At 40.5% G+C, this 14,590-nt stretch overlaps 1 protein-coding gene across 1 annotated transcript in view; it reads right to left on the reverse strand.

The window, feature by feature from the left end:
* Nucleotides 1–14,590, reverse strand: part of LOC142184490 (rho GTPase-activating protein 6-like) — a 57,028-nt gene that overhangs the window by 14,319 nt on the left and 28,119 nt on the right. Inside the window, exons 5-6 of the mRNA XM_075259380.1 lie at nucleotides 11,339–11,531; nucleotides 8,303–8,358 (exon numbers count right to left, since the gene is read on the reverse strand). Coding sequence (XP_075115481.1) covers nucleotides 8,303–8,358; nucleotides 11,339–11,531 — 249 coding nt within the window. The remainder of the gene's footprint in view (nucleotides 1–8,302; nucleotides 8,359–11,338; nucleotides 11,532–14,590) is intronic.

Consider the following 14,590-nt stretch of genomic DNA (forward strand, 5'->3'; position numbering starts at 1 on the left):
GGCACAGATCGGGAAAGCCGACAGTGCGCTGAATTCAGCGCACTGTCAGCTTTCCAGCAGTATATAGAACTGCCTGTTCCCAATCTGATGAAAGGTCCTCTTTAAGAACTACAATTTCTCATAAAATCAATACAATTTGGTGACATGCTAACAATACCCTTGTCTGGCTGCAACTCATGTCACAACCACTTGTTGGCTGTACATATCATTGTATCACATGAATGAATTTTATTTATATAGCGCCAACATATTCCGCAGCGCTGTACAATTTGTAGGGTTCAAATACAGACAGAGAGATACATTACAAAGAAAGTTATTTCACACAATGGGACTGAGGGCCCTGCTCGCAAGAGCTTACAATCTATGAGGTAGAGGGGGTGACACAAGGGGTAGCAGGGGCGGCATTGCTTATAAAGTGGTCAGACCATTTTGTAATAGAGGTGACTGTCATTACACAAACATAAAACTTTATGAGCCGTCACCAGTCATGTCCTTTAACATGTGGGTGCTTGGACATATAAAGTTAGCCTGAAATTGCATCATATCATGTGGGGTAATGTGGGAGCAGGGACAGAGGAAGGTTAAATTTTGGGGATTCTAATTACGGTACGGAAGGGTTTACATTAGGAATTGTGATTAATTGTGGCCTTCCTGAAAAGATGCGTCTTTAGTTTGCGTTTGAAACTGTAGAAATTGGGAGTTAATCTGATTGTTCAGGATAGAGCATTCCAGAGAAGTGGTGCAGCTCGGGAGAAGTCTTGAATACGAGCGTGGGAGGTTCTGATAATAGATCAGTGTATGACACAATGGGCCAGATTTACTATTGTGGTTCCAACTAGACTCTTTTGTAAAAGGTGCCAAACTGTTTAATTTCATTATATCTAGTTTGGTTGGTGTAGTTTGATAGAAAAAAAAAAAAAAAAAAGAGCATGGCTTACAAGCACCAAATTGTGCCAAAATTTCTATTACAAAATAAGCTTACTAAAAGGTGCTATAAACAGGTATAGACAGTCTAAACCAGTATCAGACACTGGTTACTCTGGCGGATTTTAAAACTGCCTAAGGTTTTGTCTATTGTCTATTATTAAATGTGCCCTGAGACTCTAGTTAGCTAAAAGAAACATATCTGGACATATGTAGAGAAGTGGAACGTGTAGGAGGGACAAATGTGTACATACATTTCATTATTACTCAATCCCATATACAGATGTGATTTATACAATATGCTGTATAATTTGCCGCATTATGCTGTTCACTGTGTTTATGTTTGATATAAATAAATCCATGATTAAAACCACATATAAAGAAAGGCTGCAGAGTGGAGAATATAATAGGCTTTTCTATATGTTTTGTAGTCATTATAAGTCAATACTGGTATGATATCCGCATAAAAGTTCTATCACTTTTGTGTTCTTAAAAAAATCCATAAATGTCCCATTGGGTTCCCATGACCTAGATGAGGCCTCTCAACGTTTCCAATGTCTGCCAGACAGTTCTTGTTTTTCTGGACCCAAAAAGATGTGGTTTCCCACGGAGGAGGGGTGGGGTGGGATTAGGGTCTCTGGAGGTTGCTGTGTAAAATAACTTTCAAAACTTAGTTGACTTTATAAATTACAGTAGATGTGTTATTATCATCATACGATTGGTATTAACATGGCAACAAAGATACAGTACATCGAGGCGGAAAAGGGAAAAAACACAGAACTGTGCTTAGTAGAGATGAGCGAACAGCGTTCGATCGAGTACATGTTCGATCGTATATCAGGCTGTTCGAGATGTTCGAGTTGAACACCAGTTGGCAAACTCACTAAAAATTCGATTCCCCTCCCACCTTCCCTGGCGCTTTTTTTGCACCAATAACTGCGCAGGGGAGTTGGGACAGGAACTACGACAATGGAGGCATCAAAAAAAAATCGGAAAAGTAATTGGCTGGCTAATTCAGGTGACCTCCAATTTATACGAACAGTGGATTTAATATCCGGTTCATATGAGACTGAACTATGTGACTGTGAGGCAGGGATAGATGTACTGGCAGGGTTAGCTAGGGATTACCTTTAGTTAGGTGGGATTGTCACTCACCCAGCTCTTTGGGGCTCTATTTGGTTGGGATCCCTGTCAGCTTGTAATATGCGGGAGCTGACTTTTTCCCATAGGAATGCATTGACCAGCGTTGATTGGCCAAATGCCATACAGAGTACAGCATTCGGCCAATCAACGCTGGTTCTGTCGGAGGCTCGTCTGTCAGGAGGTGGAGTCTAAGATCGGACCAGAATGGAGACTGCTGTAGACCGATCTTAGACTCCGGCAGAACCAGCATTGATTGGCCGAATGCTGTACTCTGTATGGCATTTGGCCAATCAACGCTGGTCAATGCATTCCTATGCCTAGATGAAGCAGAGCTGAGTGTGCGCTGATCTCTGCTGCACACTCAGCCCAGCAGGGATCAGCGCACACTCAGCTCTGCTACATCTCTGATGCAGCAGAGCTGAGTGTGCAGCAGGGTTCAGCGCATCTCTGATGCAGCAGAGCCGAGTTTGCAGCAGGATTTACATCTCCGGTGTAGCAGTGCTGGTCGTGCGCTCAGCTCGGCTGCATCTCCGGTGTAGCCGAGCTGAGCGCACGGCCAGTACTGCTACATCTCGGCATAGGAATGCATTGACCAGCATTGCTTGGCCAAATGCCATACAGAGTACAGCATTTGGCCAATCAACGCTGGTTCTGCTGGAGGAGGCGGAGTCTAAGTCCACAGCAGTTCCATTCTGGTCCGATCTTAGACTCCGCCTCCTCACAGACGAGCCTCTGGCAGAACCAGCGTTGATTGGCCGAATGCTGTATTCTGTATGGCATTCGGCCAATCAACCCTGGTCAATGCATTCCTATGGGGAAAAGCTCCCGCATATCGCAAGCTGACAGGGATCCCGATGTAATACAGTGACTTGGGCATGTTAGATGCCCCCAGGCATGCTTCCCCTGCTGTCCCAGTTGCATTCCAGGGTGTTGTCATCATTTCCTGGGGTGTCATAGTGGACTTGGTGACTCTCCTGAGTCGAATAGTGGTTTCCCCCTAAACGAGTATTTATTCCCCATAGACTATAATGGGGTTCGATATTCGATCGAACAGTCGAGTATTGAGTGGCTACTCGAATCGAACTTCGAACATTTCACTGTTCGCTCATCTCTAGTGCTTAGTCTATTCTAATGTCTTAAAAATAACAAAAAGGTGGTCTTGGATTTTAAAAAATTACCAAAAAGTAGAAAATGTCATAAAATTTAAAAACTCCTTACTTGTTTAATCCACTTTATTTCAGTCACCCTGGCGAATCCCTGCTAGTTTAATGGTAATGCAGGCATACACAGCACTTCAGCACTGAAGCCAGTAATTGATGCCTGTTTTCAAATACAACTGTATAAGTTATGGAGTTTATTAATGCTCTTTGGCTGCTTTTAAGTCCTGGACAACCCCTTTAAATACTTAGCAAACAAAGAGGAACGTTTCAATGCCTAAAATATGCCTATTACAATATTTCACTCCACTTGAACTTTCTCATTCTTTACTAAGAAACAGCAAAATTTACTATGCTAAATGTAACAGAATACCAATATTTGTGCCAAAAACTGGCATACACCCCTAGTGCCAGACTGAGTGTTTTAGACAGAAACTTTGAAAAGTGTCCCTAAAAGATGGATGGCTTAGAGAATTCGGGATGTAGCTTGAAATGTGCACACAGGGATTCTTCAAAAATATATGTCATGCTATATACTTTTGTTACAGTGGCAGATGGCCAATGATCTATTGCGGTCACGACTAGACACTGGTGTAAACATGGCATAACTGGTATAGGCCTAAATTTTTTGATTTCCTAGACATATGGCACATCCATATGTCTAGCAAGTCAAAAATTGTAAGATTCTCAGAAAAGAGGGGCATGGCTTAAAAGCACCAATTATGTAGACAAACACTTGCTCAAAGCAAGTTACCGTATATACTCGAGTATAAGCCGGATTTTTCAGCACAGTTTTTGTGCTGAAAAAGTCCCCCTGGCTTATACTCGAATCAGCAAAAAAAAAAAAAAAAAAAAAAGTATTTTTTTTAGGGAGGGAATGGCTTAGAGAATTCGGGATGTAGCTTGAAATGTGCACACAGGGATTCTTCAAAAATATATGTCATGCTATATACTTTTGTTACAGTGGCAAATGGCCAATGATCTATTGCGGTCACGACTAGACACTGGTGTAAACATGACCAGCTGCAATATCAAGATAGTGAAAAAAAAAAAGAAGCTTTAAGAAAAATGAAAAAATTAAAAGTTCTAAATCACTCCTTTCCCTAGAATACATACAAAAGTAGAAAATTACTGTGAAACACAAACACATTAGGTATCCCTGTGTCTGAGAGTGCCCGGTCTACTGAATATAGGGGATCTGCAGTGCTCCTGTTCCAGCAGATACCCTATATTCAGCCAGACTGAATTCCAAGTGGGGGAAAAAAGAAACAGTCCTCAAGCTCAGGGAAGGGGCAGACAGACAACCAAAACACCCCCTCCCCTTCCCCAGCAACTACTGTACCCAAAAACTCTGACCATTTTAATTTTTGAAATTTTCCAGTAGCTGCTGCATTTCCCCGCCATCGGCTTATACTCGAGTCAATAGGTTTTCCCAGTTTTTTGTGGTAAAATTAGGGGCCTCGGCTTATATTTGGGTCGGCTTATACTCGAGTATATACGGTAACTAAAAAGTAGCATAAATAGACTAGATGGTCTAAAAGTACACCAGATTTATCATCCAGCATCAGCCGCAGCCATCTTACATCTGGGATATTTTCAAACTCGTAGTCTAAGTTATATATCTTGGACATTAGTTTGACACCACACACTGCAAGTGTACATACTGAATGTATATCACATATGTAATAAGAACTCTAATAATAGTAAGTTGTCAGAGACCACCTCATATCTCTTTCACTTACAACCTCTTATTTTGTGCTCAGTTTTTTTCTGTAATATTATGTAATATTTTTAACAAATGTATTACCAATACTATTCTCAGTTCTGTAGCATTTAGACACAGACCTGAGAGTATATCACCGAACTTACAAATTACTTCTCACTGAGTTATCAGATATAGAATAAACATAACACTCAGGTTTTAAGTTCCCCATATAAGCATGCTGTAATGTAAAGCAGCTCGTGATGATGTGTATGTCATGTGTTATGTTTGAGGAGCAAACCTGCTTCTATTTCTTTTCTCCCCTGTAGTTTAACCCCTTCCCGCCATCTTTCAATTTTCTTTTTATATCCCCGCCTTCCAAAAGTCATAACCTTTTCATTTTTCCATTCACAGAGTTCATGAATATAGGCTAAATATAGCTAATTGATTAACATATTTCTATTTCTCCCCAGAAAGAGTTAATAAAACAGCAATTTTGCTATGTCCTTTCTGTGCTATAAATTATGTGCCATTCACTATGCAGTTTAGACGACCAGCTAAATTTATCCATTTCCTCTTACTTCTAATCGAGTCTGAAGAAGGTCCGATTCGGGTTAAAATGTCACTCTACTCTAAATTTGTTCATGGATTTCTTTGAATAAACAATTAACCATTATGCCTCCACAAAATCCAACGGGAGTGCTGAGTTCCTTTTAGTATACATCAATCTGTTGGTAGTCCTACTAGTAGGACAGCTGTTTGTCTTGTCTAGCTTTGTTGCCCTATTTTTTTAGGGTGCTAGCTATTAGTATCTCATGGATGGCACTGACAGTAAAGTCCCACAATGAATTCTGGGAGGAAATAGGCATAGGGACATGCTAAGGCTCACAAATGTAGAGCATATATAAGCCCTAGATTTACTACTATTATTTACTGATGTATATTTGGCCCGGTTTTATGCAGTAAATACTTACTGTGGTTAGCGATATATTGTCATAGACTGGATTGCATCTATAGCAACATCCTAGTTGTATGCGTTCTTATTTTGTCTTGTCCCAGGTGCTGTTGCCCTATATTTTGTCTGCTTTGCACCTTTAGGCTAAGATAAAATAAGATAATCCTTTAATAGTCCCACAGTGGCCCCACAAGTTGCAAAAATGTTGCAGATTTTGCTTTGGCTTTTTGAACCAAAGCCAGGAGTAGATTGAGATTCCTTTTGTAGCCATTGTGTGTTTGATGAACATGCGATTGTATATAACTCTTTTTTTCCTAGCACTTCTTCCCTTCTGCCATTTTTATTTCCCAAAGTAATACATTTTAAGAAGAAGAATCATAAATTGCCGTTCCATGCTCCTATACTTACGTTACCTTTCAGGTTACAAAGTATCATGTTTGCAATTGTGCACAAATAGTTGTGTTCATAGTTGTGTCCTACAATCAGATGTTTGTTGCTATATATATTAAAATCCTATTTTGACCAAAACTATATAGATAGATAGATAGATAGATAGATAGATAGATAGATAGATAGATTCAACCACTGGGATTTCCACCTATCTTCAGAATGGGGGTCCCGTAGCTCTTTACTTGAATGCAATAGCATTTCATTTAGTTCATTTTCGCATTTCATTTAGGACTGATGAAGTCCTAGATATACAGTATTATTCATCTATCTCTGATAGTCTTATACTCTCAAATATAGCACAATGGACCCATACATACTATATTTAAGCTGAAAATGAAGAGGGGGCCCCTGCAGTTGTACGTCCTGTAAAATATAAATTCGATAAAGGAGTTTCCAGGATTCGGTTTATTTTAGTGGCCTTTCATTAGGGTAGGCCATACATGTTTGATCAGTGAACCAACAACTAGTCTCTACATTGTATAATATGGAGCCCTGGAGGGCACCGCACAGCTGATCAAAGTACAGAGCTGGAAGCAAAATGCTTCATGTCCTGTATCATGGCCAGTGCCACTACTGCAGCTCAGCTGCTACTGACATCAAAGGGAGCTGAGCTGCAGTAATGGTGCTTGGCCAATGGTATAGGGCACTGAACTATCTGCTTCCAGCTCCATGTGATGTACAGTGTGGAGACCAACCATAACCCCTAACATCTAATGGATCCATGCTAATTTGTTGTACATTGTCTAGAAGATCCAGCTAGTTAAATTTTCTAAATTCTAATTCACTGGTAAAATGTGTCTGACAGCTTCATGTTGGGGTCAAGTAGAGCCAATCACCTGGTGCTGTATTACTTAAGAGTAGAGATGAGCGAGTACTGTTCGGATCAGCCGATCCGAACAGCACGCTCCATAGAAATGAATGGATGCACCTGGTACTTCCACTTTTACGGCGGCCGGCTGCTTAACCCCCGCGTGCCGGCTACGTCCATTCATTTCTATGCATGCGTGCTGTTCGGATCGGCTGATCCGAACAGTACTCGCTCATCTCTACTTAAGAGCACTGTGAAGGATGCCAGCTTGTGCCCGTCTCTATCTTATATTCTTTCCCAGGGCATACCTGTAGCCATCTTAAATTTCTGTCTTTTGTACTGGCCAGAGAGCTCATAGTCCTCTTAGAAGCCATAATAGGATGTGTTTCCTACTGTGTCTTATCCAATAGCTAGGTGCCAGAACTATGTTACAACTTTATAGCCTACGTTATACTATGTTATTGTACCAAATCAATTCTCTCTAGGCTGCGCTGATGAAGTACAACCAGACAGAAACAGTGCCGTCCATAGCTGAGAAATTGATTTGGTTATAACCCCGCATTATGCAGTAAAGACTTCTGGGAAAGTCAGGCATGATGTTCAGGGTGCTTCCAATAGAGGGCGGCATAACAGAGGCACTGTCTCCCTGTTTACATCTTGGGAGACAGATTTGCATATTCTTCCTATGTTATACTAATTATACTAATCCCAACTTTTCTTTGCCTATATAAGCCCCCACAACATGCCCTTATTGCCCATTTAATACCAATTGTAGCTATTTGAGGCACAGTGCTACATGTACTTCATGGACGCTGTCTGTACAGAATGGTGAAGACTTTTTGTCTCGGAATCTGTTAAAAATCACACATCAAAAAAGCTCTTCTTGCAAGACTCTCTCTTTCAAACAAAATGACAGATGCCAAAATAGAAGCCTAAGGAATCTCATTATAGAAAAAGTAATCTTCTGGCTCTGTAATTTTAAAACTCCTTCATTTTTGTTGTTACTTCTATAATTGAATACTAATGTGAAAGGAGCCTTACCAGTTTGGCATAGCGTTCTGCACTCACGTTACAATATTTTCAAGTTTCAGTGGTCACCCCAGAGCCATTGTGTTAATGTGCATGTATACCACTGACTAAACTGAAAAACTCTTAAAACATACCTGTTCAACTCTTTTCTTTGAACTTCCAATACGAAAGATACCAACTGTCTGAAGCCCTGAGGAAATGAAAGACAAGTAATGTTTTACAGTTTACATTTTATTTTAAACATTTCAGTGCTATACTGAAAGGCTACTTGGTAACTGACAGCGTCTCACATCGCATGCTAAAGATCATAGTGTTGTGATGTCTGAAAGCGAACGTTGGCTTTTAATACCATTTATCTGTCCACCCAAATGTAAGTTAGTAAAAAGTAGGTCTATAGTCTCTCACTCTGCCAAATCAGTATCCCTACGCTATGCTGAGGAGGCCCAATAGGCCGAAACAGCGCTGTCCATAGCTGGGAATCTGTTCCTTTTGGAATAGAAATACTAATTTGGCAATTAAATCCACATCATGATAGAAGACTTTTTAACTGAGTCATGCATGATGTTAAGGATGTTGCCCTCTAGAGGGCGGCGTACAGAGTGCACTGTTCTCCTAATTACATCCTGGAGAATAGATTTGCATATTCTTTACCTAAAAAGTAAAAGTCAGATAGAAGGAACTGCAGGAACAGAGTACAAAGGATTGGATTGATGTCTGCTAATCATGGAGTCACATACACTGTATGTACAAGAGTACTGGGAAATGCAATTCTTGAATTCCTTTGTTTCATTCAATCCAATTGGCACAAGTCTCTAGCTATGCAGTCTGATTTCATACAGGTTTGTGTAAGCATCAATTGTTCTAAAGATGTCACTGAAATCGTAGTACAGTAATAGGATGCCACTGTTGCAAAATGTCAGTTTATAAAATCTCTTCCCTCCTAGATATTCAATCAGCTGTTAATGGTATTATTAAAAAAACAACTCAGCAGTGACATGTTCATGCACAGCGCCATGATGCTCGGTGTGCCCATGTGACTGCTAGTGCCCCAATCACATGCCTCAGCGGTGACCCTGGACCCATGATGTCACAGAAAAGTTCTGGAAGTCACCAACAGAGTGATGGACATCACAAGGAGGCCCAAAAGAGTTAATGGAAGCTCAGCATGAATGTGGTTTATTTTTTACACCTCCCATAGGCCTACACCAATTATACTCTGTGACCTGAAGAGACCAAACTCTAAACAATGCGGATCCTGAGGGGTTTTTCCATCTTTAATCATACTTCTCTTTCAGGCAATCTGATAGATGAGTCTGGGTTTGACAAATGGAAGAACATTACCCGCCTGATTGCATTGTACAAACTGTAAAGTTTGGTGGAGAAGGAATGATGCTATAGAGTTGTTTTCAGGGGATGGCTTAGCCCCATTAGTTCCAATAAAGGGGCCATTTTTTTATGGGCTTTGTTTTCACAGCCGTGCAGCCAAAGTGACATGTTAACTATTTTCTGATACGGCAATACCACATATATATAGTTTTTGTTATGTTTCAATGCCTTTGCAAAAATCTAAAACTTTGAAAAAAAAAAGATTCTTGGAGTTGCCATATTCTGACACCTGGAACTTTTTAATATTTTCGAATACAGGCATATTTTTTGTGGGGTCAGATGTACTTTTTACTAATATCATTTTAGGGAATGTCCGACAATGATTAATAGTTATTAATTAAAAATAAATAAATAAATAAAAAATGAGAGTTTGCCCATTTTGAGACACTTGTAAATGATTTTCTTCTTACTCTATACTTTTTGCGCTGATGTGCCAGCATGGTGCTTATTGTTTTCAGTGTTTTGTGTTTTGGGAAAAGGTTTATGGCTTTCTTGAATTAAAATGGTCTGATTGATTTATTTATAAAAAAAAAAAATAAAAAATAAAAAAAAGATTAATAAGAAGAATTGTATAGCATCCTTTCACAGCAGGTTAAATCACGCATTTTCCCACAAAACTCCTACCTGCATAAAATATTACTATTTTAATGATAAGGAAAAAGTATATTTGTTTTTAACGATACCTGAGGAAGGGATCTGATATATCCCGAAAGCTTGTAATCTGTCATCATTATTAGTTATTAGCGTTGAGCGATCGTGTTCGGAAAAGATCGGATTCCGATCGGCGATCGAGAAAATTTCACGACTGCGATTGGAATTACAAACACGATCTTTTTAGGTGGGATCGAGATCGGTGATTATTTCCCACAATGCTTTGCTAATGGCCAAGCATTGTGGGAAAAGCTAACAATGTTAGCCTTCACACTGAGTATACGCTCCGCTCACTCTGAGCGGAGTGTATACTCAGTGTGAAGGCTCCGCTGCGCGTCCATAGGAATGAATGGAAGCAGCCGGCACACAGCCATAACCCCTTGAGCGCCGGCTGCGTCCATTCATTCTAATGGGAGACTAGCTAACATCTCTACTAGCTACTTTAGCTGCAGAGATGGCTGGTCCAGTGCCCGGTGTTCTCGATCTTCTTCACCTTGCTACCCCCGCCTCCAAAGTTAGTGTTAAAGAGCTAGGAAGAAGGTGGGGCTTGTGGCTTAGGAGAGTGTGGACGGGTACAGGACGGGGAGATGTGACGTCTCCCCTCGTCTCCCCTCCCACACTCTCCCAACCCACTCACACTCTCCTAACCTGGGAGGCAGGGGGCAGCGAAGCGAAGAAGAACGAAAACACCGGGCACTGGACCAGCCATCTCTGCAGGTAAGTGGACACCAGGGGGGAATAAGTAGCCAGAGGATTAAAAAAAATCCTCTGGCTACTTAGTGATTAATAAAAATCACTACACAGCGTGGATTCTAACAATTAAAGCTTTCAATTGTTAGATTCCATGCTGTATAGTGAATAGGATTGTTTTTAAAATCCGATCTCCGATTAGTAAAAAAAAAACCATTGACTTGCATTGGGATCGGAATTGAGATCGAGATCGGGTTCGAATGACAAATGATCAGAAATCGGATTTCAAAATCGATCCTGAAAAGTCAAGATCAGCTCAACCCTATTAGTTAGCCATTAAAATGTATCAACTACTGAAGACTCACAAGTTTTTTGTTCTTTATATTTTAATGATATCAGGTTCATCTAAGCTCAGTCTTATAAACTTGTATAAAGCATCTTACCATGCTTCTCAATGTGAGAGCAACATCTCTCTACAATCCGGGGCACTTGCTTGTAAATTGGATTCAAGCTTAGACGAAGTTTATTGTCTTCCAGTTGGGACTGTAGTTCTGCAGGATGTGACAATTGTAGTGCTTCAAGAAGACGATCATCTCCATCACCCAGCTCTGCTACAGAATCAACACAGAGCGCCCCCTAAAAAGAGAAAATTTGTGTATTGAATGTAATAAGCAGTCTATTAAACGAATAGCAAATAGACAGCAAAATGTTTGTGGCGTTTCCTTTCAGTAGGAAGCGTCTTGCTTAATATTTGAATGGATTCCACCAAGACCTCCTATTAAAGTGAATGGGAGTCAAAAATCTTTCTGCTGGTGGTGGATTCGGCTACGAAATCCGCCCTCATTCACCGTCATTTTGAATATGCTTCCTATTTCTCCTGCTTTTATAATTGTAATAAGGGACTGCTCCATCCAGTTGCTGTCACAAACACTCAGTGATTTATATATGTAACCCTCGAATAACCTATTAGCTATATGACTGTACATTGCATGCAATGTGAACACTGGATGCCTGTCATATGTTATAAGCCTCAATGTAAATACTGCATACAGATAACCCTGATGTCAGAAGTTTAACCCTCATGGTGAATAGAGACGCGGCATCTGAAAGTTTAGACAACCTCCTTAACAATATACAAAAAAAAAACTGAATTTCTCTACTACAGGCCCTTTTATACATCACAATATTCAGAACAGTTGAAGCCTTCCTAATGATCCTGCCTTACAACTGACCTCACTACATTCAAATAACAAGTAAATACTGGGAGCTTAATGCCACTTTGTACTCTTCTCTATAACTAGCTGCTTCAGCTTGCCTTTCCTGGACCCATCGGTGGTGATGAGTGATGAATTCCAGATGATCCAGATTGGAATTTAATTGTTTTATAGGGGCAAATCCATTGGTGTAACATCCTGATGAAGAGACTGGTACGGTAATACATGGATACCAAGTGGCAGCAACAAAGTTATTTAATTCATGTCTGGATCATCTGGAACATATAGATTTGTGGAAATCCTTCAATTTTCCTGCATCTTCACTAAGCTTTTGTAACACTTATGATTGTCCCTGCTTATACAGATGACTGAACTACGTAATAATTAGAGCTGAGCGAGTAGTATTTGATCGAGTAGGTATTCGATCGAATTATACGGTATTCAAAATACTCGTACTCGATCGAGTACCACTCGCTATTCGAATGGAAAAGTTTGATGCAGAACCAGCATTGATTGGCCGAATGCTATACAGTCGGCCAATCAACGCTGGTTCTTCTTCTACCTTTAGAAGTCTTCTCCGTGCAGCGTCCCCGCGGCGTCTTCTGGCTCTGAATTCACTCTGCCAGGCATCGGGCCTGGGCAGAGCCGACTGGGCATGCCCACTTGTAGTGCAAACATGCGCAGTCGGCTCTGCCCAGGCCCGATGCCTGGCAGAGTGAATTCAGAGCCGGAAGACGCCGTGGGGACGCTGCACGGAGAAGACTTTTCGGAGGATCCAGCCCGACCCTCACTCGTGGACTTGGTAAGTATAATTTGATTGAACGTTGCCTACCCCTGAAATGAGCATTTTCCCCCCATAGACTATAATAGGGTTTGATATTCGATTCGAGTAGTCGAATATTGAGGGGCTACTCGAAACAAATATCGAACCTAGAACATTTTACTGTTCGCTCATCTCTAGTAATAATTTCTATGAGTTACAGTAGTTACCTGCAGTCCTATGAAAACCTAGGTAAGAAAATGTGATTTTTACCATTGACACCTAGTTCAGTTCAGTTACAAATACAGTAAACTTCACGGCAAATGAGCAAAATGACAGTATTTCATTCTTGCTGTGCTAACGGGCTACACGGCATACATACAAGTTACTCTTACTTCCAACTGAAGATACATCTGTCAGACATTTGGGACTCATTATTGAAAAGTGATATCCTTTAGTATACATAAACTGGAATCAAACTATGCAGGGCTCTGCAGACAATGGCATGTTTCCAAGAATTCTAGAATATAATGTATACAATATAGGACAAAGGCACGCCAAAAATATCTTTAACTGTATGCTAACTTAAGTCTTTCCAAGGCACACTGATGAGAAAAATGCAGATAGAAAGATTTCATACCGAAAGCATAACATCTGTTTGCTTATATACATGCTGTTACCAATCTTCTGTGTACACAGGGATAGAACTAGAATTTATGGCACCTCATTTTATTGTCAGGAATTCCCTCTCCATTGTTAACAGTAAACATAACTGGAGTAATGGCCAAAATTCTGTGCGGCTTTATTTTATAATATATGTATCATGTATCATGTTAGTGTTTTCTGTTCCAAATCTTCACACTCATTACTATGGTATCATTCACATTACTGTAGCAATAGAGATGAGCAATAATTTTTTTCTGCTTCCAGCTATTTCATGGATTTCCTGTTTATAACATAAATGTCTAAAGCTATTTTTCCAATGGAGACGCCATTACAGTGTCTGCTGAAAATAAAGGACTTTTTCTGACGCTGTGTTCAATTTAAAAACGACGGAGACCTGAACACCATTATAGTTAATATCTATTCTATGTGTAACCAGTAGAGATGAGCGAGTACTGTTCGGATCAGCCGATCCGAACAGCACGCTCCATAGAAAAGAATGGATGCACCTGGTACTTCCGCTTTGACGGCGGCCGGCCGCTTAGCCCCCCGCGTGCCGGCTACGTCCATTCATTTCTATGCGAGTGTGCTGTTCGGATCGGCTGATCCGAACAGTACTCGCTCATCTCTAGTAACCACTGTTTTAGCAGTCCACCTCTCCATTGTTCAGGTCTAGTGACGGAACCGAAAAACAGTAAAGCAACACTAGTGAGAAATTGGTTTAAGATTGAAAAACCCCTTTAGGTTAAAGCTCCACATAGTGAAAAAAACATAGCGGAAAAGGCAGTGGCGGAAACGCATTACATTTTTTTCCGCAGAACTTTTCCTCTGAGGACTTTCTGCACTAATTATACTTATATGGAAAATGCCAGCGTTTCTGTAGGTATAATTGACATGTTGCGATTTTTTAAATTTTTTTTTAAAGTGATCCTATCATAGAAACCTTAAGAAAGGCTATTCTTCTACCTATCGTTATCTTCTCCGTGCCGCCGTTCTGTAGGAATCCCAGTTATTGTCGGTATGCAAATGAGTTCTCTCGCAGCACTGGGGGTGTCCCC

This window comes from Leptodactylus fuscus, chromosome 11 (genome assembly GCF_031893055.1).
Source record: "Leptodactylus fuscus isolate aLepFus1 chromosome 11, aLepFus1.hap2, whole genome shotgun sequence".
Taxonomy (NCBI): Eukaryota; Metazoa; Chordata; class Amphibia; order Anura; family Leptodactylidae; genus Leptodactylus; species Leptodactylus fuscus.